Source organism: Cajanus cajan, chromosome 11 (genome assembly GCF_000230855.2).
Source record: "Cajanus cajan strain Asha chromosome 11, NIPB_CcT2T_4, whole genome shotgun sequence".
Taxonomy (NCBI): Eukaryota; Viridiplantae; Streptophyta; class Magnoliopsida; order Fabales; family Fabaceae; genus Cajanus; species Cajanus cajan.
Genome location: NC_138527.1, coordinates 44,692,365 through 44,718,201, shown reverse-complemented (window position 1 = coordinate 44,718,201; position 25,837 = coordinate 44,692,365). Strand labels below are relative to the sequence as shown.

General features: G+C 32.1%; 3 protein-coding genes and 2 non-coding genes across 6 annotated transcripts; 3 read left to right on the top strand and 2 right to left on the bottom strand.

The window, feature by feature from the left end:
- Positions 1-469: 469 nt before the first annotated feature.
- LOC109810961 (uncharacterized) lies at positions 470-3,329 on the top strand. Its single transcript, XM_020374581.3, has 7 exons — positions 470-685; positions 750-840; positions 1,397-1,512; positions 1,626-1,685; positions 1,766-1,831; positions 2,838-3,037; positions 3,119-3,329. The coding sequence occupies exons 1-6, from the start codon at positions 629-631 to the stop codon at positions 3,027-3,029; spliced, it is 582 nt and encodes a 193-aa protein (XP_020230170.1). The 5' UTR covers positions 470-628; the 3' UTR covers positions 3,030-3,037; positions 3,119-3,329.
- A 1,062-nt stretch (positions 3,330-4,391) lies between these two features.
- Positions 4,392-4,465, bottom strand: TRNAT-AGU (transfer RNA threonine (anticodon AGU)). Its single transcript has one exon. It is a non-coding gene; the product is annotated as a tRNA-Thr (tRNA).
- Positions 4,466-5,028: 563 nt separating this feature from the next.
- On the top strand, positions 5,029-5,102 carry TRNAT-AGU (transfer RNA threonine (anticodon AGU)). Its single transcript has one exon. It is a non-coding gene; the product is annotated as a tRNA-Thr (tRNA).
- Positions 5,103-5,260: 158 nt separating this feature from the next.
- LOC109810970 (hypothetical protein At1g04090) lies at positions 5,261-8,220 on the bottom strand. Its single transcript, XM_020374589.3, has 2 exons — positions 7,731-8,220; positions 5,261-7,168 (listed from the first exon to the last, which is right to left on the bottom strand). Exons 1-2 carry the CDS (start codon positions 7,954-7,956, stop codon positions 5,586-5,588), a joined length of 1,809 nt encoding a protein of 602 aa, XP_020230178.1. The 5' UTR covers positions 7,957-8,220; the 3' UTR covers positions 5,261-5,585.
- A 5,019-nt stretch (positions 8,221-13,239) lies between these two features.
- On the top strand, positions 13,240-24,996 carry LOC109810911 (uncharacterized). Of its 2 annotated transcripts, none has more exons than XM_020374517.3 (18): positions 13,240-13,667; positions 14,345-14,403; positions 14,477-14,608; positions 15,069-15,209; positions 15,996-16,052; positions 16,459-16,553; positions 16,872-17,004; positions 17,690-17,863; positions 18,482-18,672; positions 18,846-18,912; positions 20,997-21,130; positions 21,594-21,660; positions 21,767-21,829; positions 21,915-22,156; positions 22,238-22,367; positions 22,646-22,738; positions 23,484-23,669; positions 24,195-24,996. In XM_020374517.3, the coding sequence occupies exons 1-18, from the start codon at positions 13,340-13,342 to the stop codon at positions 24,480-24,482; spliced, it is 2,580 nt and encodes an 859-aa protein (XP_020230106.2). In that variant the 5' UTR covers positions 13,240-13,339; the 3' UTR covers positions 24,483-24,996. The 2 variants fall into 2 exon arrangements, with proteins under 2 accessions (XP_020230106.2, XP_020230107.2); XM_020374518.3 differs by having other exon boundaries at positions 13,586-13,667; positions 14,473-14,608.
- The last annotated feature ends 841 nt before the right edge of the window (positions 24,997-25,837 follow it).

The window sequence follows — 25,837 nt, the reverse complement described above, 5'->3', positions numbered from 1 at the left end:
TTTTAGTACGTTTAATTGTTTTTTACATTATCAAACAAATAAAAGTTGTATAACGTGTGATTTTTAAGATAATTATTAAAAATTTAATAAATTTATTCTGAATAACAATATTTTTTTACACATTATAGTTATATTGAATTCAATTAAAATTAAATATTGTTAAAATTTTAATTTTTACATTTCAATATCATTTCTAGTATAGTTTTTAAAATATTTACTATACAGTCTTTTAAAGTAAATTTATTTTTAATTGTTTATATATTTTGAAGTATCTCATAATAAAAATAAATGATAAAAAGAATTTAAAGGTAATTATTAAATTTAAAGCTTTTTCATATAAAGCTGAAATTAAAAATGAATGTTATTATTTGACACCAAAAACATATTTTAGTTTAATAAATAAATAAATAAAAATAGAGTATTGTGTTTGTTTAGTGTTAAAGTTGAAATGAAATTGTGCCTTTGTTGGTTTTAGGTGCCACATAGGAAGAAAGTTCTTGGAAGTAAGGAAGAAAGCAAAAGGCAAAGGTTGTTTGGTTGATTGTTCAAAGTTGAAACCAAGTCTCCCTTTCTCTCTTTCTCAGCTGAATTTGCAAATTGAAGGCTTCCAATTTTTTCATTACTCGGCATGGGTCAAGCTTTTCGGAAGCTCTTGGACACCTTCTTCGGCAGCACCGAGATGAGGGTACGGTACTTCTTTTTCTTCTTCTGTTTCTGCTTCTTAATTTCTAAGCTGTCATCTCATTCAGGTTGTGATGCTTGGTCTTGATGCTGCTGGCAAAACAACTATTCTCTACAAGCTCCACATTGGAGAAGTTTTATCCACCGTTCCTACAATTGGTGAGTGGGTTGCCTCTTATTTTCTAATTTACATGCAATATTTCTTTTATTTCTTCTTGGTAATCTACTTGACTTTTGTTTCTTTGATTGCATGGATTTGAAAATTAGCAGAGTTGTGTATTTGACCGGTGAAGCTTTTCTTTTCTATGATAAAGCTGATTTTTACAGTAGGTTAGGTTTCTTGTGTTGGCAAACATATGCATGGATGTTGTGTTTCGAGTTTCAACTAAATCTAGTCTAGTGGAACAAAAGTTAGATGGGAAGAAGAATTGAGCCATAAGCAGGCAGTGTTTGTTAATTATCATTCTTCTAACCTTCCTTCTGTCTCTGCTCAATATCATCTTTTTCTTATTCTGCTAGCTCCAATGGTGGTGATTTCACTTGTTGTGTCCTACTAATTTTTCTGTGAAACTCTAAAGATGGACATGTTAATGTAGTACTATTTTAGTGATAGTTGTTGAATGTGTATGTGGCACTGACATGGATTGTTAATTTTGGCGAGCAAATGGGTCTATATGTTGTTTTTCTAGGTTTATAAAACTATATTGCCTTGCAGGTTTCAATGTGGAGAAAGTTCAGTATAAGAATGTTATTTTCACAGTTTGGGATGTTGGAGGGCAAGAGAAACTAAGGCCACTTTGGAGGCATTACTTTAACAACACGGATGGCCTGGTAAGAATTAATTTCCTTCTTTCACCATCATTAATCCGTCTGATAGGCCTGGAAGATAGGTCCATGGGAACAAGGTAGCAAGGTTGATATATTTGTTGTGTGCATCTATGCAGATTTATGTTGTTGATAGCCTGGACCGTGAGAGAATTGGTAAAGCAAAGGAGGAATTTCAGGTGATAAAATCGAATTTCACTTTCATATGTGTGTGTATTATTCTAAACAAACTTTGAATTGTTTTGTGTGTTACTTGCAGACAATCATAAATGACCCATTTATGCTCAATAGTGTCATTTTGGTGTTTGCAAACAAACAGGACCTGGTATGTCTTTGTTACTTTATCTGCATTTCTTCAGTTGCATGACCTGACGCTAAAGGAGCAAATGCATGTAATTGTTTGACATTGTTTACTGAATATACAAAGAGGGTGTCAGAAACTAAACTATTTTAGCTTGTTTAAAATATAATTCTACATATTGGTTTTAGGTTTTTATATAATCAATTCATTCGAACAATTAAAATCATATGAAATTAGTTAAGGGGTTTCTGAATTGTTATTACTGCTATCATCTTGTGTTAGAATATAAAACTTTTCATGCGCTAGTATGCGCATAACTAAAGTTTCTAGGATCATATAACTCTTGGGATGATGGTATCAAAGGCTCTTTGAACAACTGGTACTGGTCAGAAGTATGGTCCATGCTGGCATCGTTCTTAATAATTAAATTTCAGCAAATGGTGAAACTGGATATGTTTAGAGACATAAGGCTTTAAAGATAACCAGAAGTCCAGAACTAAACCATAAGGTCCTAGAGCCTTATCTTTATCGATACTTCAAAGTCTAAATAGCCATCCTGAACCCTTCTTCAAAGGGTCTAACTCTTTCCACACAACCTGTCTTCTTCTGCCATTCAAATATATGGAGTCATTTCTGCTCTTTCTTTTCCCTCTATTATGAGCGGACAATGATAATTGGATAATGCTATCCAATCATGCCAATTGCAGGCTTGAATTATTAACCTACACATATTGATTGTTTGATGGAGATATTAACGGGTTGAAAATATTTTGATATGTACCAAGTTGATGGCTGAAAGTAACTTCTGGAATTGATAAGATTTTGTTGCAAATATATACCAAGCATGTGGAAATAATGAGCTTTTTGGAATTCTTTTGTTCTCTGCTGGTTTATTGAGCTATATAAAATTAATTACTAATATCCTACAATATAGCAGACTTTTCCTCATGAACAAAATACTCGAACAATTTGAGTTTTGCTTGTGCCCTAGTGTGGTTATAATTGTTAATATTTTCTTTTTTCTTTGTAGAGAGGAGCGATGACACCAATGGAAGTATGTGAAGGACTAGGTCTCTTTGATCTAAAGAATAGAAAATGGCACATACAAGGCACTTGTGCACTTAAGGGAGATGGTCTTTATGAGGGCCTGGACTGGTTGGCTTCAACTCTGAAGGAAAGAAAGGCTGTTGGATACTCTTCAATAGGAACCTCATCCTTCTAATTATCTAGGTTTGAACTATCTTACTGTTCAATATTCATGAGTTACCTTCCTGTTTATCATCCCATCATTATTGGTATTGTATACTGCAGGTATTTTGGTCCTTGTCCTTAACGAATGAGTAGGGTTTGGCCACTTTCATTCAAGAATGTTGTAAAAATGTAATCAAATTTTTTGGGTTGGATTAGGTTACCTCTAGTTGATGAAGTACATAGATGCTTTGACTTTCAAGGTGCTTAGATATGACTTTGCTACACTGTATAGAAGCTTGAGCATGACGAATGAAAACTAATTTGAGACTCACGAATTCTATTGGCATATTGATGCCCCTGAATACATCCACGACTGTAGGTGGTGGTGGTGGTGGATATAACCCCATCCTTTTCTTTTTTCCAATTGTGTTTATGTAGCGTCCAAAAATATTGAGGTTGTGAAATTATCAAATTGGCATCACTATTTCTTCCGAAATAATTTTTCCGACGAGTTATGAAAATATCTACTTATAATCTGTGGCTGTTTGGGGGTACATTTTTGTTTTTAAGTTAAAATTTTAAAAAAACTACAACTAATTTTACTTTCTTTTGTTTTTAGTATCCGTTCTAATTTTTTAGTTTTAAAAATAATTCTACTTTGAAAATTTTCTGTCCTATTAAAATTAGTTAAAGAGTGTGTGGTGGTGGCGATATTGGTGATAGTAGTGTTAGTGATAGTGAGAGTAATAACCACAATGTTATTGGTATTGGTGGTAGTTATGCAAGTGGTAATACTAGTGGTGACATTATTAGTGTTGGTGTGATACCGGTGATGACGATGACAATAATGTCAATGGTGGTGGTGCAAGTAATAGAGGTGTTGCTAATGTCACTAGTGGTAGTGGTGGGTGGAAAGAGTTATCGTCAAATGTAGCAAAATTTTGTTTTTCTAATACTAAAAATCAAATTTACATTTTTTTTCTTTATCAAAATGAATGTAAATTATTTTTAAATTGAGTTAAAAATCATTTCAAACTTTTTTTCTTACTTTATGCATTTTTATAAGTTAGTTGAGTTAAATCGTTCTTGACTTATTTAAAGATATATTTTAATAAAACATTGTTGGATTGAGTTAGGTCATGTTTGATTTTTTTTTATTTGTTTAAGCAATGTCACTTAACCTTAATTAGGTTGGATTGAGGTTGGGAAATTAAGTCAATTAATTAAAATGTTAATATTTTTAGAAATTAAAAAAAATCTAGAAAATAAAAAATATTTAACAAATTAAAAGATGCATCAATGATTGAATATCCACTTTCCCTGTGCGTGTTCATTCAATGGAACGACGACTTTACTGCTTAGATAAAATTCATTAAAAAAATATAAAAAGCAATGCTCTCGTTGAGAGTCGAACTCAAGACCTCCCGCTTACTAAACGGGTGCTCTAACCAACTGAGCTACGAGAGCCACTGCTAGAGAGAGTACTATTTTATGTACATAAAATCAATACATTGTTTGATATAGGCAATGCTCGGCCATCAAATTAGCATATCAAACGTAATAGACAGTAAGAAATACTTTTTCAAGAAATTATTTTGGTCTTGTAAAAATAGAAATGTTATCAAACGGAACATCTACTGATAAATATGCATGGATTTTTGTGTACTTATACTTTTATTTTTCTTGACTGCAAAGGCAGGAGAGAATCTAATTTGTAAATAGATCGAAGTGAATTCTTAAAATTAAATGACTAAACTAATATATTTATTATCCCTTATATACTAGTAATAGAGAAATGAAAAGAAAATAAAAGAATTAGGGAGTTTGCGAGCGTCGAGAGAATCCAAATCCATGTAGTTATCGGTAGATATTCCGTTTTATAACATTTCTATTTTTACAAGACCAAAATAATTTCATAAAAAAAATCTTGAAAAAGTATTTTTTACTGTCTACTGCAGTTGATATGCTAATTTGATGGCCGAGCTTTTCCTATATAAATAACAACTATAGTATTAGTTTCTCTAACACAAGCTCTCGTAGCTCAGTTGGTTAGAGCACCCGTTTAGTAAGCGGGAGGTCTTGAGTTCGACTCTCAACGAGAGCAATGTTTTTTATTTTTTTAAATGAATTTTATCTAAGCAGTAAAGTCGTCGTTCTATTGAATCATTTACATTCTCATAATTTAATTCAGCAAATGTTTCATATTTTAGTATGGAACTCATTCTAGAGCTATTTATTTTGTTTCACCTCGCAAGAAACACATACAAAGTGCAAGAATTTTCATTGAATAATTTACACTGATGCTCAATTATATTTTGGTATGGATAACAAATCACGCCAGCACACCACACCAGACACAGTACAAAAACTCTCGTGTAATATTCACACAACAAATCCTAATTTTGACCTCGTTCCCTTCTTCTCTAATCCCAATAAATAATAATAGAAGCACCACCCAAAACTATAATATTACTTTTTCCCTCTCTGTATGAATGTACAACATAAAAGTACAACATTTCTGGCCTAGATAAAGAACTTGGCGATTTGACCAATCCATGTGATATCTGTATACGAGTTTAGTATAAATTCACCATCTTTCGTCTCCTATCCAGTTATTTTTCTCTTTTGGCCCTGTAGGTCCTTCCTCACCATACAGCTCCACTGGAAGCTTTTTAATTAAGTTACCAAATGGATTTCTAAACCTGGGGGGAAGAGCATTTATTATCTTATCCAGCTCAGTTTTTGAATCATAAACAATTTTAGGACCCCACTGTCTCATATACTGCAACCACTGAGGCTCTGTGACAGCATCTCCTAGATACTCGGCTGCAACAAGCTCGTATTGAACACTAGAATCCACATACAAATTACTACGAGTAGCATCATTCCTAATGCCAATACAAAGTTTTGAAGACCCTTGGATATAGGTTCCAGGGTGGGGGTAACTTGCATGCCCATTTTTTGATGAGTAGACAACAGCTTTATTGCCATCAACATACTCCAAGTCATAGGCATCCACCCATTTACCACCACTGTGCTGTGAGAAATATATACTCCACAGCTCTCCGGTGAAGTTGCATATACGAAGTGTAAAATGCTCCCAGTCACACACATGCTCTCCAACCTTGCTAAAGGCCATACTTGTAATTCCAAATTTAAGAGTGGAGGGTCCATTGAAGGGGCAAAACACCCACATAGCAATATCAGTAAAAGTCCCACCAAGAGCAGGCTTCACATGAACATATAGTTTTGCACTCTTCAAGTCCCCATGTTTGACAAAATCCCTTCTATCATCACTTGGCAAATCTATCCAAAACTCCCCATCATTTGTTCCCCCACCTGGCAAATTTGAACCAGATGAATCAATGGCCTCTCCCATGGACACGCCCTTTCGGTACAACAAGGCCCCATTGCTGAAAAACCAATCAACAGAAGAAGGCAAGTAAACTTCCTCAGGATGAAAGAAAACTGTAGGACCATAGTGCTCTATAAGTGCATGTATTTGGTGGAGGCGTGGCATTTCTGGCAGCACAGGATTTAAGTTCTTCAAGCACACAACGGGTAGCTCTTCTCCCTTGTTCCAACTGCTAGTGCAGAAAAAAGTCCCTACTGAAACTCCTTTCCCCAGCATACCACGGTCACTAGGTCTCAAACACCACACCTGAAACGGAAACTCCGGAATTACAGAAGCAGCATCAAGCATTAGCCGGTAAGGTTCCCATTTATCAGTGAGGTCAGTGCGAACACAAATCATTTCATCCAAATTGGGCTTGTCAGGCCTGTTAGTAACCAAGTAGCCAAGAGCACTGTATCCTTCAGGAGGCTGGGGCACCCAAAAATAAGCAGAACCAATTGTCACTTCCTTACTTCCTGCATTGGAACACCATACTAACATATAATCAAGGGGATTCTTCAAAGCTGGTAACTTGCCACTGTTTCTTGTTTCAGATGAACTAGTTTCCACCTCCCTAACAACAAGCACAAAACCCCATAAAGGCTTGTTGCTAGGTTGACAATAGTGTCCTACGATATGGAACCCATCTGGTACTCCTACAGGTTTATAGAATGCAACAGGCTTCCCAATGTTGCTGTGCCAAACAAACTCAAACCCAGTGACCTTGCAAACATCTAGTTCGCCAAGGTTTACAATTCCAGAAGCAAAACCTTGTTCTGTATTCACATGCACAAAATCACAGCATGGATTAATCTCTAATCTATAGTCACAACAAGTTCCCAAAACATGCTCCAATATTGTATTTGCAAAGTGGGTACAGTACATACATATCACATGCAATTAATTTCCAGATAATTATAAACATACACTCACTTTACACAGCCAAATCTTTTTTATTTCCTCCCTGTACAAAAAAAAAAAAAAAATCTTTTCCATCTTCATTCTATCTCATTTTTCTTCCTCTCTCTCAGTCTCTCTCTCTCTCTCTCTCTCTCTCTCTCTCTCTAGTTGCATCATTTATCACTTCTTAATCTCTCTCTCTTTTTATTTATTTATTTTTTATTTATCATCTCTCTCTTCTCTTCTACACCTATCAACTCCAAAATTAGTCCATCCCCAAAATTAAGGTGTAAGTTTAACATTTTCCTTAAATTATAATTTAATGAAGACAACTGTAAATTATGGTATTAATCATTAATCATATAATAATAATAATGATAATAAATTAGAAGATATGAAATGAAAAGTTTAGAAGAAAAGTGTGTGGGGAAATATAACCTTCAGGTCGAGGCCATTGGGGAATCGGAGAGGGAAGAGAAAAGATTTGAGGGAGAGTGACGTTGTTGTTCCCTTTCCAAGGAAAGCAGTTGCATCTGAAGCGAAGCATTTGAAGAAGACGCCACAGTTGCGGAGACAGAGAGACGCAATAGTATAAAACCCTCAAAAATCGTTGCTTCATTTTCAGATTAGAATTAGAATTAGGTCGCGCATTACCCATCATCATAAAAAATCACCAGTTGCAGAGTCTTTTTCCTTTCAATGTTTATTCAATTCGCGGGACCCTCTCTCTCTCTCTCTCTCTCTCTCTCTCTTCAACAGTAACAATAAGAAAGAAAGTGACTCATACTTGCGTGTTAATTGCTTCTCAATTATTGCTTCTTCCCTTCACTATCTTTGATTCTCCTCTCCTCTCCATTACCTTTTTCGTCTTTTCATTTCTCCCAAATTTCAGGAAAAGTGAGTTTTCCTCTGTCAAACTATTTCCTTTATCGTGTTTCTATGAATTTCACCTACCAGGTAGGATCCGCATAATGAGAAGAAAAAAAAAAGTCAACCCTAATCCTATCGCATTAGGTTTATGTTTTTTTAAAAATATATTTTTATTTTATTTTTAAGATTCATTGTAATCTTTTATATATTTTAAAAATATTTATATTCTTCATATTTTAATTTTAAATCAATTTGGTCATTACAAAATATTTAAAAAATTTAAAAGTTATGTGATAATATTGGGAACGATACGGTTTTTAAAAATTTTAAATCATATTATAAAATTAAAAACAATTAAGGTTTAAAAAAATTGACTAAAATTTTAAAAATAAAACACCAAAATATTTTTTAAAAATATAAAAGATTGAAAAAAATATTAAAAAATATAATTTAGATATTTTATAAATAAAAAATAGCTACTAATGTTTCCATTAGTACATAATCTTTATATTTATTACATTTTAAGTTTTGGTATAGACTTAAAAATGTGATTATTTTTATTATTATTATATATATATATATATATCAAATTGGTAAACATTAAATTAAAGTGATAAAATATATTAAATTGATGTAATATGATATATCATGAGTTATAATAATGTTAATTATGTATATAGACATTAAAGTTAAGCTATAACATAAAAAATTATTAATATAAGTAGTTTATTAATTGTATTTTTTAACAAAATTTGATTACTAGTTTCAACATAAAGTTGTGATTTGAGGTAATGTTCCAACATGAATGTAGAATAACTCTATTCTTGGTTAATATATTATTTAATAATTAAGTTTGTAAATGATATGACTTATTAGTGGTGATTGATATTCTGATTAACGCTTTTGAACTCGTAAGGGTTATCATACGGATCTAATAATTTTTGTATAAGTGATTATGTATTTAGGCTTTTTTTACACATGATATTTATTTTTTTATTTCTTGGGACAATTTATTATAATTGCTATACGACCTTTTTTTTATTTAAACTTTTATGCATTTATTGCTTCATATTCCTACTCTAAACTTTATTCCTAAAAAAAGCTACAATTGGGAGTCAAGTTATTTTTTTTATGGTTTATCAATTTAATAGTTTGACCATCCTAATATCAAAGTAACCAAGTTGATCAAGATTTAAGTGATTAATCTTGATGTCTTACTTTGAATGGATAATCTTCAGTTCATTTTTTTTTATGATTTTGGATTTTTTCCTTTAAATTTAAAGATTATCTACCTATATTTGTATATATTGTTTGACTGACATATATTATCTAGCTCTAGTGATATGATGATCGAAATGATTAAGCAATCCCTTCCTTTGAATTCTCCTTTTCTTAATTACTAGAAGTTAATCTCAATTGATTTCTTCATTAAGAAGTTTTAAAGATCATTTAGATCTACTAGAGTCTTCAACTTTAGTTAGTTGAATTTATGAGTTGTTGATAGAGAGAGACAAATACAATAAGTATATTAACTTGATATGGTGACACTTTGCAAGGGAATATCAGCATAGCACAAGGGAAACTCAAAGTTTATTCTTGGGTTGAAAAACTATGGTCTTGCTATATTGTGAAGGCAAATGGGGACATAAATAACAATGTCTAGTTGGATTGTGTTCATCAATTTCTTTATTGTCGATGTTGTGGTGTTAAAGTTATTTTTTAATTGTTATTAATACAAAATATTATTTTAATTTTGTTGATAGTTAATCTTATAAGAAAATCTATCTAGTGTTTTTAGTGAAATTTATACTTTACTCAATCACATTTTTTATACACAAAATTTGAGCATGTATGAAACCTTATTTAAGAAAACCTAATCTGTCACTTGATTAAATATTTTATTAGTATATTTAGAAAAAAGTTACGTGGAACTAAAAATTTAATTTAATATTTCTTAAAAATCTCAATACACAATTTTGTTAAGGATTACTCCCTTCTCTATTATGAGAAAAAAAAAGTACATTTTTAAAATATAAATAAATTTAACTATTTTTGCATCATTTAATAATTAAAAAAAAATATTTATTGTTTAATGCATGACTTTTTAGTAGTACTACTTCTTTTAACATTTATAAGAAAGCTAATTTAAATAAAATCTTATGAGAGTGGTAAAATTTAATGTGAATAACTAATTTTTTTAATATGCATAAAATTATTATTTTTATATAAAAAATAAAGAAAATAACAAATAAATTGAATAAAACTATAATATCACATGTGGGAAAGCAAATATTTGGTGCAACCACCAACAAATTTGAGAGATGGTATATAGATACATCATACATGTATATATGTCCACTTGTTATTTTGTTACATATCATCTGTTATTTATATTTATCTTTTTTATTTATTTATAATTTTTCTTCTTTTCTCATAATATGCATGATACGGTTGCATGGTTGGCCCAAATTACAGGACTTCTTTTTGAAAATATTTAATTATTAGTTTTTTACTCGCAAAAAAAAGATATTAATTAAATATAATAATATTAATTTATATTAAGAAAGTAATTTTTCCAAAAACTAAATTAATAAAATATTGTACCGGTGGGTATTAATTTAATTAATTTATGATCAATTAAAACATTAAATAAAGTTAAGGATAACAATATAATAAAATTTATATCTCAAACTTATAATTACAAAATGTTTTAATATTTACTTTGGAGATAAAAAAATTTACTTTATTAATTATTCAAAATTTATTTTTAGAATGAGTTTTAAAATGTTATTAGAAAAAATATTATATATATATATATTAAATCACAATATAATTTTTTATATTTTATTATGTTTCAAAATATCAATATATTTAAATTAATTTCTTAAAAATATGTATATGGTGAATCCTCTAGAATAGTATCATGACCTCCATGGACCATATGTTAAATGTTAGCTGCATGATAGTGACGGAGCCCTATCTCGCGTGGCGGGCGTGGCTCATTTTCACTCCACATTCTCACCGCATACGTGGCTCAATGCTTGTCACCACACTCGTCCACTACCTTTTGACCACATTTAAAATTAGTTTCAAATTGTATATACGTTAAAAGAAAATACTAAATTATTATTTTTTGTTTTTTTTAGTTTTTATTTAATTTTGTGTCAACATGTATTTGATTTGTTAAAATTTATGATATTAAATACGATAAAAACTATTTTTTTATATTTGATTTACGAAAATATCATAAGATACGGGATAAAAAAAATTAGACAAAATTTATAATTTTTTATATTCAATAAATTATTTTTTATTTCAAATATAAAAACAGTATTATTATATTATCAATAATTGTCTATCATTTTTATTGTTGTCATATCATTATCGTCCATATAATTCATTACCTCCACCACAATTCACCATGATTATATCTTTATTCACATGTTGTTATCGTTATTACTATTATTCTTATTTTTATTATAGTCATCACATTACTTGTTAGCATTACTTCCATTAAGATAATAACAATCTAATATTAACAATTAATATTAAAAAAATGTTATAATAAATTTGTATTATTGTTTGTATTGCTCATTATTAACCAAATAATATACATAAAAAAAAATTATTTTGTAACTTGAACATTGTAGCATTACTTTTATCATGTACATTAATATGTATTAAACGCATCATAATATATGATTTTTTTGGTCAAACTAACGTCATTAATTCTTGTATGTTAGACGAGAGTTATAAAATAGTATTAAGTGGTGTGAAGGAGGGACAACGATAAAAATAGAGTGAGTTCAAATTCATCCAACTTTATTTGAAAGAAAACAAAATCATGTCATATCATTTTAAAATTATGAAATCAAATTAAATCAATGAATGTACAGAATAATTTAATTTAAAAAAATTATGTCGAATACTTTCATAAGGACTTTGATTCTTTTCCTTTTTTTTATAATTTTTTTTATATATTAGAGTAATGTATCATCACATACAAGAGTGTTAATCATAGACTTCTTTACAAACTTTTTTAAATGGTATCTTTTCTTCTAAATATGTATTAAAAGAAAAAAGAGTACAGTTTTTACGTTAATAAATATTTTCACACTCTGATGTATTATAAATTTATTTTTAGATAAATCTTTTAAATATGTCATTTTATTTTTAATTCACTTTTAGTTAAAATTAATTTCATAAAGTAAGATTGTCCTAAATCAAAGTTGGTAAATAATCATCCAATCACTCTGTTTTTGGTGCCAATCCAATCACACTCCGTATCTTACTTTTTCAACCTCTAAATTGCACCATAAATTTGCCCTTTCAGATCATCAATTTTGATCCGTATATGACATGAATTGTCAATCTATCATTATCAATATTCAACAATAAATTACTAAAATTTGTGGGACGTAGGTGATGTAAGAGGAGCTTTTGCTCTTTCCTTTGCTAAAAAACCAGGAACAGATATTTATATTTATAGTATTTTTGGTACGTGAAGCAGATTTTTATATTTTATAGAATTAAGGCCTCACATAATTTCTCCCATAATAATTCAAAATATTTGAAAACTGGCTACAACCAAACCTATTTACCCAACGAACGAACGAATAAGGGTTAAACTCAACCACTGTATAGAGTTTGAGACAAATACATAATTGTACTAAATATTTTAAAAACAAAAGTTTTTCAATTGTAATATATCTATCTAATTCAAATAAAATTGTTTTCAGACAGTGTTATATCAAACAAATAGAGTTAAGTCAATTTCTTGAAGTTATTTTTTAAATAATAATTCATTTTGAAGTTACAAATACTACATGCTAATGTTTGTCTTAATTTAACATTTTATACACATTGGCTATTATTTTTTAATTATCAATACTTTTTTTTTAAATTAAGATTTGTAATATATAATATTTTTGTAGGACAGTTATTTATGGCCCAATCCCCTTCTAGAGTCCTTATCCACTAGAACCCGAACCGTTGGAAAGAAAGCAAGTGGTGACGACTGACGAGCGATGCACTAAAGGACAAAATGAGATTTCAACGAGGCAGCCATAAATTCCTTTTTTTCTTTCCTCCAACCACTCATTCTCTCTCTCTTTCGCCATTTTCCCGGGAAAATAACTGCCTCTGCCACCGTCACTATATTCACTTTACTAACAACTATGAGCTTGAGCATGAGCATGCTCTCATGCCAACGCTCCACAATGCTAGCAGCACAAAACAAGTCTCCTTTTCTTCGCCGATTCCGATTCTTCAAACCTCACCGTTCCAGATTTCGCTGTTTGCTTCACCAAATCGCTGTTCCGACGTCCCTGGCACCAGTTCTCACCTCCGATAACGTTATCGCCGCCGCCGCCAAAGCCGCCTCCGTCCATAGCGCCGTCTCCTCCGCCATCACGCAGGTTGCCGTCACCGCCGTCGCAATTGCTTCCGGCGCTTGTCTTTCCACCAAGGTTGACTTCTTATGGCCAAAACTGCAGGAGCAACCAGGTTCTGCAACTTCTCTTTCTGCTTTCGTCTCTTTATTTTATTTTATTCTATTTTTTTGTTCGCTTGCACGGTTACGCTTCAGCTAGAGAGGTTGCTAATTTGTTGACCTGATTTCTGATGCTAAATGATACCGTCGCTTAGGCGCTTATGATTTGTTTTTTCTTCAAGAATTTGAGGATCGAAGACTTTGGCTGTAATTAATAGTTCTTTATGGACGATGCTCAACATAGAAATGAGATTCCTATCTTTAAAAAATAGGAAGTGATTTACGATGACAATAACTAATATTTTTTTAGTAATGTTTAAGAGATATGTTATCGATTTTATTTATATCTAGATATGCATCGTACAATTATCAATTTATCATATCTCGTATATTTTTTAGAAGTTGTGTCATCATATTTATTATGTATTGAGCATCATAGATAGAGGCAGTTTGTGTTGTATTTCTTTTTCGGTTTTGGATTTTTTTTCCTTTGTAACAAAACATGTTTGAGGTGGAGCATCAAGTCGTATCATCAAATAATGCTGATATTGAATGTGATATGCTATGATTGATAGTTCTTAGCATGCGTTAGGAATTTCCTGTTGCAGCTTCTGTCATTACATGATAGGGTTAGTCTACTGATTAGTATTCTCTTCCATGTTTCCTATATTAATAAAATTTTAGCATGCAGGTACTATGATGCAGGATGGAGTAGATGTTACTGGCTACCCTATATTTAATGACGCAAAGGTTTAATATCTCTACTTGTGTCATACTAATGTTCTCTTGTTACATCATTAAAATACCTTATGTGTGAAGGCAGGTACAGAAGGCTATAGCTTTTGCAAGGAAAGCACATCGTGGCCAAATGCGGAAGACAGGAGACCCTTATTTAACACACTGTATCCACACAGGAAGAATTTTGGCTGAGTTGGTTCCATCAAGTGGTAAACGAGTATGAACTCCTCTGATTAGCTAATAATGCTAACTTGTGTAATATATAGTTTTTTCACCTCCTGGAAAATAAAGAAGGCATTCGCTGACTCCTTTTTCCTTCTGCATTCTATGACACAACGATTGTTCATTTTCATAGAATATTTTCAGCAACCTGGTATTTTCATAATATATGATATAATTTTTCTGGGGAAATATTTTCAAAATTTCCGCTGTTTCCACTACGCATCCCATATGTTTATAATGCATCTCAATTTCTATATTGATTAAAAAATTATCTAAAATGTTATTTTTATTTTTAGATCAAATTAAACCTTTGACCTCACTGAGACAGCTAAATTGAACCTTTATTAATCTGAACTGCAGTTAGTATGACATTTATGTAACACATGAACTTTTATGTTACTATTTTCATGGTTCCTAACAGTTCCTTTGTTTGAGATTTCGATACTCTGTTTCAGGCTGTTGACACTGTTGTGGCTGGTATTTTACATGACGTGGTTGATGACACTTGCCAAAGTCTGCAGGACATTGAGGCAGAGTTTGGGGATGATGTGCTCAAGTTGGTAGCCAGTGTTTCAAGATTAAGCCATATTAATCAGGTACCTAAAGAATGTCTCTTTCTAATACATTTTTATCTTGAAGGAGGTGGGTGGCACATTATAGTTTGCTTGGTAGTTGTTAGATTTCAATTTGTTACACACTTAGAGTATAAACTTTTACTTGCTACTGTTGTAGTTAGTTGGTTAGCTGTTTGAGATTTGGTAGAATCCGTTCTCGGTCGTTGTTAACAGAGTGACAGGTGTTCTGTTTTGTTAGATTTGTTTCTGACTGACAGGTGTCAAGCTTGTAGAGTAGCTTCTATTGTACTCTTTAGCAGCTATATAAATAGTTGCATCTTCTTGTACTAAAAATTCAGATAATCAATATACTTTCATTTTCTAAAACACACCTTGACTTAAAGAACGATATAAAAGCACTTGTATGCATTCATCTTACAAAATCATTCTTAAGATTTTGGTTTGTATTGGTCCTTGACATAGTATTGAAGCCTTGATTACCTAGCTGCCCTATTTTTCATAATTGAAATAAATTTCAATATAAGTTAATGTGAACCTGTAAACCGTTTTCAGTATGCACCTAATATCTTATATTTTTTTTAGGACTGTTGGTCTCTAACATTTATATCTTATAATTATTGCATGACTAATTAAATGTTTATTGACATATTATAATTATCATTTATACCTTAAGAGTTTATTTACATATTATGCTGTTTCATCATATTTGTATATTAGATGTTTGAAACTCAATCCTCCTAAACTCTGTAGATTATCACCATTTTCTTTAATTACTCCATTATTTAATAACTGCATTATCTTTTGCAGTTATTACGCAGACATCGGAGGGTAAGTGTGAACCAGTGCGTCCTTGGACAAGAAGAGGTACATAATCTGCATTTGACATACGTATCAATTAGCTACTGATAAGTATACTTTGCTATCATGTTAATAATCAGTATAAAATATACTGAAAAGCCTTCCTAACACGGTTTGAATAATAAATATCATTCTTTTTCTGCATTATGGATATTTGATATTTTTTCTTATAGAAGCTAGGGTTGGGTAAATTTTATGCATAATATGTTTAATTTTATGACACTGAAGATTCCACAAAACAGGTTGATGCAACAACTTTTTTTAATTTATTATTATTATTTTTATTGTATTTGATGGTTGGTCAAGATAATATTGAAACTATATTTTTTTTGAGATTTGCAAAACATGATATATTGGATGGTGGAATTAGCAGAGTGGAGTTTTCTGATATGCTACATTCTTAATCTGCTAGGCAAGTAATTTAAGAGTGATGCTTTTGGGAATGGTTGATGATCCACGTGTTGTGCTCATCAAGCTTGCAGATCGTCTTCACAACATGAGAACAATGTATACTCTGAGCTTCTTAATTCTATTCCCCTTTTGCCCAATTATTGTTGGTCTTCTTTATTTTCCCTTTTTTGTCCTTTACTTCCGGTTTGTTCTTCTTTTAAGACGAAGGAAAAAACTATTTTAATCTAATCAGTTTCTCGATCCTTCATTGTTGTCGGTAGTGAATGTTTACTTCCTTGCTATAGAAACCATCTTTAACCATCAAACTTAAAGCCATACACTGCTTTTGACTTTTTTGGCTAAACAGCTTATAAGTTTAAAGTACGTTGCATAGTTCATTTTAATGGGTGACAAACTGACAATCTATCTTTGCAGTTACGCTCTACCACTGCAAAAAGCTCAAGCTGTTGCAGAGGAGACCTTAATCATTTGGTGTTCACTTGCTTCAAGATTGGGTCTGTGGGCGTTGAAAGCTGAACTAGAAGATTTATGCTTCGCTGTTTTACAGGTATTCTAACAGTTTCTATGTTTCTTTTGCTTTGAGAGTGATCAGTTATAATGATCATCACTTGAAGACCTAGCTTTTTGGGTTGAGTTTGGACAAAATCCAAATTTTAAGATGGTACAAGGATCTATTTTAACTATTGTTGTTAGACTTATTGAATCACTCATTATTAGACCATTATTGAACCACTCACATCTGTCTAATCATGCAAACTTCATGTTCAAAATATCTAATTCTTGTTTGGGGGGGGGGGGGGTAGAGATCCCACATTGGCTAGTATATGACCAAATTGCACAAGAGCTAGCTTTTAAGATTGAGTTAGAATCAAACACAAATTCTAAGCATGACTTGGGCATTATTACAATTTTGACACTTAACACATCCATGTTTGTATTTGTACCTTTATACCAATCTCAAATATTTCAAAAGATGCAAGCTGTTAACTAATACAGTTAATCAGTTAATTTCAATCAGTTCAGTTGATTTGGCTAATCATAGTTAATTATGGATATATTTAACTAGTATAGTTAATTTTATATAACCAAATTGCATTGGGTGCAACCCTCATCACAAGAGCTAGCTTTTAAGATCGAGTTAGAACCAAACACAAATTCTAAGGCTTGACTTGGGCATTATTATAGTTTTGACTCTTGACACATCCATGTTTGTATTTGAACCTTGATACCAGCCTCAAATATTTCAAAAGATGCGAGCTGATCTGGCTTCTATGTGGAGTCCTACTAGCAGAACAGGAAACTTGAGGAGATTCTCTGTAAAAGGCAACTTGATACCTTTGAACGAGAATGCTTCAAATTCTTTCTACAATGAATCCTTGACATTCAATGAGGACGCAAGTATGAAGGTATGCATCATGAGAATTAAATTCTGCTGTATGGTTGCCTTTGGTAGTTTCTATCTCGGTTATGCTGGTGCTTAGTGACAATTTACACCAAAATCCTTGTTTTATGCCTCGCTGTGTGATATCAATGAGCAAAAAATAATTCAATAATTATGCTGTTTTTTTTAATATATATTTTTGTCTTTTTACATGAAATTCTTAATTTATTCTACTAAAATTTTGAAGCAAAATGATTGAGGAACTGGGGGAAGGCATATGAAGTATGAACTATGAAGTGATCCTATCTTGACTTATTCTTAATATCCTGATTGCAGCTCATTAAGCAAAAATTAATATTTAAGTTAGAAGGTTACTCAACATATTTGTTTAAGTCCTTACCATTAAATATATTTGGTTCGAAGTATTTTATGTTTGCTGAAAAATATAAAGATAACTTTAGGTGGCGATCTGAAGTGTCTCTGGTTAAACCCTTGGCCTGTTTTCTCCAATGCTTATCATTGATGGTTTTGAGTAATTACTATTCATTGCTTCAAAAAGTCTTGGGAAAGGATCTGACAATTTTTTCATTGTAATTACATTACCTCTTTTATTTATTTATTTTATATTTTTTTTACTTTCCAGGATCTTTTGGAAGCTGTAGTACCATTTGATATATTGTTGGATCGGAGAAAACGGGCTAACTATCTCAGTAGTATTGGGAATAATCTAGAGACATGCACGAAATCAAAGGTTGTTCATGATGCTGGGTTAGCTTTGGCATCATTGGTAATTTGTGAGGAAGCACTTGAGCGAGAATTGATTATATCAGCTTCGTATGTTCTTTTTGACCATTATCATTTACCACTTTTACATTCTGGTATTGTCCATGACAAATGCATGCTGAACTATATTTTTGTGTTTTATGCAGAACTGTCAACTGCTGAATACTATAATGCTATGGTGTAATCAATTTTATAGTTCTTAAAGGTTTCTTGTGTTTTTGCAGTTATGTTCCGGGAATGGAAATTACATTATCAAGCCGATTAAAAAGCCTGTATAGTTTATACAGCAAGGTATTGGTGAATTCATGTTTGACCTTTGAAATAAGAATGTATTTTCTTGTGTTTCAGCTAAACTCACTCTGCAATTGAGTATAACTGGCACATTATATGAATGGTCAGGATAGTTTGATTGGAGCATGATGCTAGTGAATAAATATGCATATGCGAAAAAGCTTATTTTAAAAATTGTTAGGGTGCACCAAGGGGGGTACTTAGTACACATGTCTACATTGGTATGGTATTATCCATTTTGAGCATAAACACTCATGATTTTGCTTTTGGTTATTTCTCAAAAGGTCTCATATCAATGGAGCATGTGTGTACTTTATAAACCCATGGTTATGCTCCTTTGCAAATGATGTGGGGGACTTTGGTTGCACTTTTTCAACAAAAACCTTGTTCGTAAAAAGAAAATTGCTATGAATTCTGCGAGTACCCTAGAAAATCTTTTTGTTCTAAAATTTTGTGAGCTTAGTTCATTCACACCAACCACTTCTTTAATGTGCGAGCAAGAAGTAGTTTTGGAATGACTGTGGAGTTACTAACAATTTATGTGCAATGTGCATTAATAGATACCCCTCCCTCAAGAGTCAAAACACTCCCCCAAACTAGCATCTAGGCTTTTAATGTTTGTCTTTATTTATTTTTGAGTAAATCACACTCACTTCCTATGTTTTTTTGAAATTGCACCCAATGCACTTTTATTATTTGGACCTCCAGTCAGACCTCTTAAAAGATGTTACACTCACGCCCCCTATGTTTTTTTAAGATTGCATCCAACACCCCTCTGTTATTTGGATCTACAATGAGACCTCTTAAAAGTTGAAAAGATGTTACACTTGCATCCTTGTGTTTTTTCGAGATTGCACCCTCCATTATTTGAATCCACAGTGAGACCTAGTTGAAAAAAATATTACACTCGTATCCCTATGTTTTTTTGAGATTCCACCCAATACCCTTCTGTCATTTGGATTTACAGTAGGACCCCTTAAAAGTTGAAAAGATGTAAAATCAAATTGGTTTTATGTTGTAAAGTTACTGACAACCAGTCAAGCTTTGGGATCATTGATTCCAAAATTCCAACCAACTTTCCTTAGTCTGAAAATCTAAAAATGTAAACTTTACTGAAGTTGCTTTTGTTTCAAAAGCCGTTGGTTTTAATGGAGAAGGTGAGTGGCATTTTTGGAAGAAAAATTCATTAAAAATCAGGTGCAGGTCATATGATGTGAATATGTTAACAAACTTGACACTATTTGTGGATCAGGGGATAATATAATATCTTTTCAACTTTTAAGGGGTCTCATTGTAGGTCTAAATAACGGAGGGATTTTGGGTGTAATCTCGAAAAACCACAGAGGGTGAGTGTAATGTTATTCTTTATTTTTTCTTGTGTTGGTGAATGTGACAAAAACATTGAATCACTTTCTCTTTGGCAAAGATTTTCATAGTATGCATGATCTTACCTGGGTGTGAATCTTGCATTTGCTGCCTACTCCAGTCGTGATGGATGTGGGGTGTGCTAGCCAAGACACTCAGATACTTAAGTGAGCAAGGAATTTAGCAGGTCTATGAGAATATGAGCGGGATTGTATAGTCAGAAACCTCCTTATATAGTTTTGTAGTGTTGCACCTTCTTAAAATAAGGCAAATAGTATCAATGGGGAAGTTCTAGCCTTATAAGGACTTAATATCAATCCAGGTCCCCCTATGATTTTGGAATGTCTGAGGTAGGTTGGTCATCTGAGATTCCCATGTATTTAGGAAGATCTCTGATAACAATCCAGAACAATGCCAATTCCTTGGTCCATCTACTTTCAAAATATTCTGTCTCAAGATCAACTGACAATTAAGTGTATGGAAGCAATGTGAGTGTATGGAAATGAATTTCTAGAGGTTCCTAACTATTAGTTCTAATATTTCTTTTATTTTACTATATTCCTCTCTTGTCTTAATAATATGATTTTATGCAGCTAGCTTTAAATGCTTTTCTTTCCTACTGAGCGATGATAGCACTAGTGATCTTAAATTTTTGTGGATATCACTTTGTAATAATTAATTGAATGGTCAAAGTCATGATTGTGCTTTGTGTCGTGTAGATGAAACGAAAGGATATAAGCATTGATAAAGTATATGATGCACGTGCACTAAGAGTAGTTGTGGGAGACAAGAATGGAACTTTACATGGTCCTGCAGTTCAGTGTTGCTATAGTCTTCTTGACATTGTACACAGGTAAAAAAAATGGTCCAATTCCAGACTTAATTCAATCCTATAACCTATACATAAGTCATTCAATGCAATCATTGTATGAAGATATAAATATAAGCTTAATAAACCTTTTCTTCATGAAATCATTCAATGCAATCCTATATTTTTATATTTATATTTTTATTTTTTTAATTCAAGGAAAGAAATCCTGAAAAGAAAAAATAAAAAAGCAGCACAGAAACAGAGGATGATAAGATATCCTCCTAGGGAGGAAACCATGAAAAAACCCATCAACTAAATTAACCTCTTTTATATTTCCATCCTTTTCATTTTTAGTCATTTTGGACTGTCTGTGAGCTGTCTTCATTATTTAAGAGTGGGAGGTTAGAGATGTATAGATCTTGGGGATCTTTTTCACTTCATTAACCCTGTTGGCCTTGAACAATGGCTCTTAACTGATACGTATATTTTATATTTGACTATACAGGCTTTGGACTCCAATAGATGGTGAATTTGATGACTACATCCTTAATCCAAAGCCTAGTGGCTATCAGGTTAGGCTTTTGGGTTCATATTTTTCATGAAATAAAATTAAAATGATTTTGTTCTTCTAGTCTTAGGAATTGTGCTTATGATTGTATTAACTTGTAACAAATGCAGTCCTTGCACACAGCAGTCCAAGGTCCGGACAACTCACCTTTAGAAGTACAGATAAGAACACAGGTGCTGAGTTATTTCGCATATGTTTCGCAGGTTACTTGTGTATATTTTAGTTCTTGATGTTTTCATTTATCATTTTGGTTGCTAGAGGATGCACGAGTGTGCTGAACATGGACTTGCCGCACATTGGCTTTACAAGGAAACTGGAAATCCTTTTTTATCCATAGACAGCATGGATGAACCTGAAACAGAAGCATCTTCCTATTTCTCTAAAGATTTAGAAGAAGGAAGTTCTTCGGATATTTTTTTAAGTAAATATAAGTCGTTGAAGGCTGGTCATCCAGTCCTCAGAGTAGAAGGAAGTCACTTACTTGCTGCCGTTATCATTAGGTATGTAACACTTTCATTTCTATGGATCTTATGTTCAAAACTATGCTAACTGATTGTTTCTCATCTTTATTATCATTTCAGTGTAGAAAATGATGAAAGAGAATTGCTAGTTGCTGTGAGCTTTGGGCTAGCAGCTTCTGAAGCAGTTGCTGACAGAAGATATTCTTTCCAGATTAAGCGGTGGGAAGCTTATGCACAACTATATAAAAAGGTTTGCTTCTTAAATTAACATATATTGATATATGGCTTGAATATAAATGGCTCGTGATGAACAGTTTGTGGAAAGGGCACGGATTAACTTATTATACTTGATGAAAAGACAATGCCTCTGGATGAATCACTGTATGTGGTAGTTATGTGTACCAACTAGCTACATGCTATATTGCCCTCTCAGAGTGACCAGCCCTTGCTGCTGTGTCATCTTTTTCTTGGCTTTGTATTTTAAATTTTAATGACCTGATCAGATTGCTTTCTGTTTACCTGCTTCAGGTGTCTAATGAATGGTGGTTTGAACCAGGACATGGGGATTGGTGTACTTGTCTAGAGAAGTACACACTATGTCGAGATGGTATGTATCACAAGGTAAGTTTTTTCTAATCAGTTGAGAATATAAAATTATGTACTGCCTTTTAGTTTTCATTATTTTTGATTCTCAGCAATATATGTGGTGTAGTAATTACTATGGAGAAACTAAATTTATTTTGGGTAGTCTTTTGTTAAGTCAATATTTGATGGCTTAACATTGACTACTAAGTGCCAAGTAATCCAGCAAATTTTTATAAAAGAGCTTATTCTCGTCTTGTTTAGAAGTGATATATATACAGATTGGATACTCCAATTTAGGAAATATTATTTATGTCCTCAGGTGGCGAAGAAAAACCAGATTTACGTGAACAGTGTGAATATTTTATAATTAAAACCAACATTATATCCCTGTTCTTAAATAATAAGAAGCTGTCCTGATTACATCTAGCTATTTCTCTGTATCCATATTCTGACAGTTTTTGGATTTTTATCAGTTACGTCATACTATATCATTTGTATCATTTTTTTCCTTGTTTTGAAGATAAATGATTAATGTCTGTCTCTATGATTTGCAAATGCCACATGATGGATATAATGAATGTTTCTGAATTTAAATTGTATCTGTTATTAAACTCATTAAATGATGTGTCATTATATAACAAAGTAGAATTATTTTACATTGACAGTGCATTGAAACATGCTGACTGCTTTCATTACTGGTTTTCTTAGACCTGTGATGGGGTTTTAAATTATCAGACTGCTTTATTGAAGAGCTTTATATTATTATTTACATGATTCGCAGCAAGACCAATTTGGGCGCCTACTCCCAACATTCATCCAGGTTATCAATTTTACTGAGCAAGAAGAATCTGAATATTGGGCTGTTGTATCTGCTGTGTTTGAGGGCAGGCAAGTGGATTGTATAACGTCTCAGTCAAAATTTGACTTGGTTGCATCAACTTCTGGGGAAGCTAGCATCAATAACAAGGTTTTTTGGCAACCATCTTACCTCTCTTACACACTGCAAAATGAAAATTGCTTGTCTTTGTTTACCTCTGTTTTGTTTTTGTGTCAAAAATCATTGCCATTCAAATAGTATAAATAATTTTTTTCTTTATTCCATGATATGTAGATGGTCATATTAGCTCCATGAGAATAATCTTCTAGTTTGATTCTTCATGCCATATAAATTTGTCAGTGCCAGTAATTCAGAAGCTGAAAAGTTGTTGACCCAGTAATCTGAAATTAGCTCTACCCAAAGCCAAATCTATATTTTTTTGCAGATCGTTATTTATATTTTTGGCAATGATTGTAGTTGCAATTTTAAAAATGCAGTTAAGATGGTAGAAATCAGCTAGTCTAATATGCTAGTTGGCCAAAGTGTAGGTATGAAAGTGTTGTTTGTCTGCAGCCATGCAAATTGAAAGTTGATATTTTATCCCCCGGCGCAGGATATTGTAGTAGATTTATGAAATGTCAATGAATGTTCCAGTGACTATAATTCATCTTTTAGGTACATCTTTTGAGAACAATGCTTTCCTGGGAAGAGCAATTGCGCTCTGAAGTAAGTATCAAGCAAACAAAGAATGATGCAGAACTTTGTGATCTTCGTGATTCTCTTGGGGAAGTGGTAATCATATGTTGGCCTCATGGTGAAATTATGAGGTTAAGAGCTGGTAGCACTGCTACTGATGCTGCTCAAAGAGTTGGTTTGGAGGGAAAGCTGGTTTTGATTAATGGACAGTTAGTACTGCCCAATACAAAACTCAGAGATGGTGATGTTGTTGAAGTGAGAATTTAAATAATTCGTTCTTAAAAAAATGTAAATAATTATTTAATGGCCGTATGTGGTTAAAGTAGATGGATGGAAATAGTTTTTTATTTTATTTGGGGATGGGGATTCTTGGTATAGTTAGGTACTTTCAAGCAAATTTTAAAATATGGTGGCTTTACACTTGATTCCAAGAATATGTTGGATAACCACATCTTGTATTATAATTACTTTTTTGTTAATATGTTGGTTGTATGTGTGGTTATTACGCATTTTTGGAACTATGGTTATTCACTGTATTTGGAATTAAGCATTAAACCACTGCATTTTAAATTTTGTTTGAAGCTGCAATAATTTTATCAAGAATCTTCGGAAAAGAGCGGCAATGCCAGGAAAATGCCATTGCCGTGTATTTGATTGTTAGAAATAGTTGTATGATACATTTAGTTTTATAGCAAAACGCAGGCTTAGGATTGATTTCTAATGTACAGCCCTTAAAGCATGGTTCAGTATAAAATAACAGTTCCAGCAGTGAATTTCAGCATGCCGTGATGTATTTTCCTTTTCAATGTATTTCCACCAAAGACTTCTCATGGCAATTGCATGATCTTATGCACGAACTCCGTAGGTTTGGATGATAACCCTCCTTGTAATATATATGTTATCACGTATTTACTGTATTCTATTTCAAGAGAAATTGCTACAGTAAAGTTTCTGGACAGGCATCCATTCCCCTAAATCATTCCAGTGAGAAGAACCACCTATTGCTGACTGTTCGCTATTACGGCAGGGCTTCATGCATAAGGATCCTTTCTGCCTCAGGGTGACAGACTAGCTTGTTTTATTTTGCATCTTTTTACAAATGTCTGGTTTTTACATACAAGATAGACGCTAGTCCCCATATAGCTTATCATTTTCACATTTCTTATGCACGTTTGGGCATTTGATGTAGAGTTAGACACTTCTCTCTTATTGGTTAAGACATTATTGACTTCACTAATTTGGGAATGAAACACATCAAATGAAAAATAGGACCTATTTATTAGTTATGACCTATATGTAGTATGACCTATATAAATTCCACTGTATAGGATAGTGTTAATATCGATTTTTTAAGATTGAGATGAATAGAAATATAAAGTAAAAAAAAAAAAAAAAACTTGAGTGAGAATGAAAAAAACATTACTATGTTTAAAGAATGAATTTAACTTAAAAAATATGAATATTCAGTATAACAAATCATATTTAACCGTTATGCAATATCAAGTCATTGAAGGTACAATAAAATCCAGCTCAAAAATATACTAAATGTAATTTTAAAAGAATCTAAACATTTTAAGCATTTGGTTGAGAGGACTTCTTAATATCTATCCTAAGTGGTTTTT

What these genes read in the sequence shown, in the direction of transcription:
- LOC109810970 (XM_020374589.3), bottom strand. Translation starts at nt 7,956, where the DNA reads ATGATGATGGGTAATGCGCGACCTAATTCTAATTCTAATCTGAAAATG. An exon ending in CCAATGGCCTCGACCTGAAG is followed by an intron (nt 7,169 to 7,730) that starts GTTATATTTCCC and finishes ATGTGAATACAG; the next exon opens with AACAAGGTTTTGCTTCTGGA.
- LOC109810911 (XM_020374517.3), top strand. Translation starts at nt 13,340, where the DNA reads ATGAGCTTGAGCATGAGCATGCTCTCATGCCAACGCTCCACAATGCTA. An exon ending in ATGAGGACGCAAGTATGAAG is followed by an intron (nt 17,864 to 18,481) that starts GTATGCATCATG and finishes TTTACTTTCCAG; the next exon opens with GATCTTTTGGAAGCTGTAGT. An exon ending in GAGATGGTATGTATCACAAG is followed by an intron (nt 22,739 to 23,483) that starts GTAAGTTTTTTC and finishes CATGATTCGCAG; the next exon opens with CAAGACCAATTTGGGCGCCT.
- LOC109810961 (XM_020374581.3), top strand. Translation starts at nt 629, where the DNA reads ATGGGTCAAGCTTTTCGGAAGCTCTTGGACACCTTCTTCGGCAGCACC. An exon ending in TTAACAACACGGATGGCCTG is followed by an intron (nt 1,513 to 1,625) that starts GTAAGAATTAAT and finishes GCATCTATGCAG; the next exon opens with ATTTATGTTGTTGATAGCCT. An exon ending in AAGCAAAGGAGGAATTTCAG is followed by an intron (nt 1,686 to 1,765) that starts GTGATAAAATCG and finishes TGTTACTTGCAG; the next exon opens with ACAATCATAAATGACCCATT.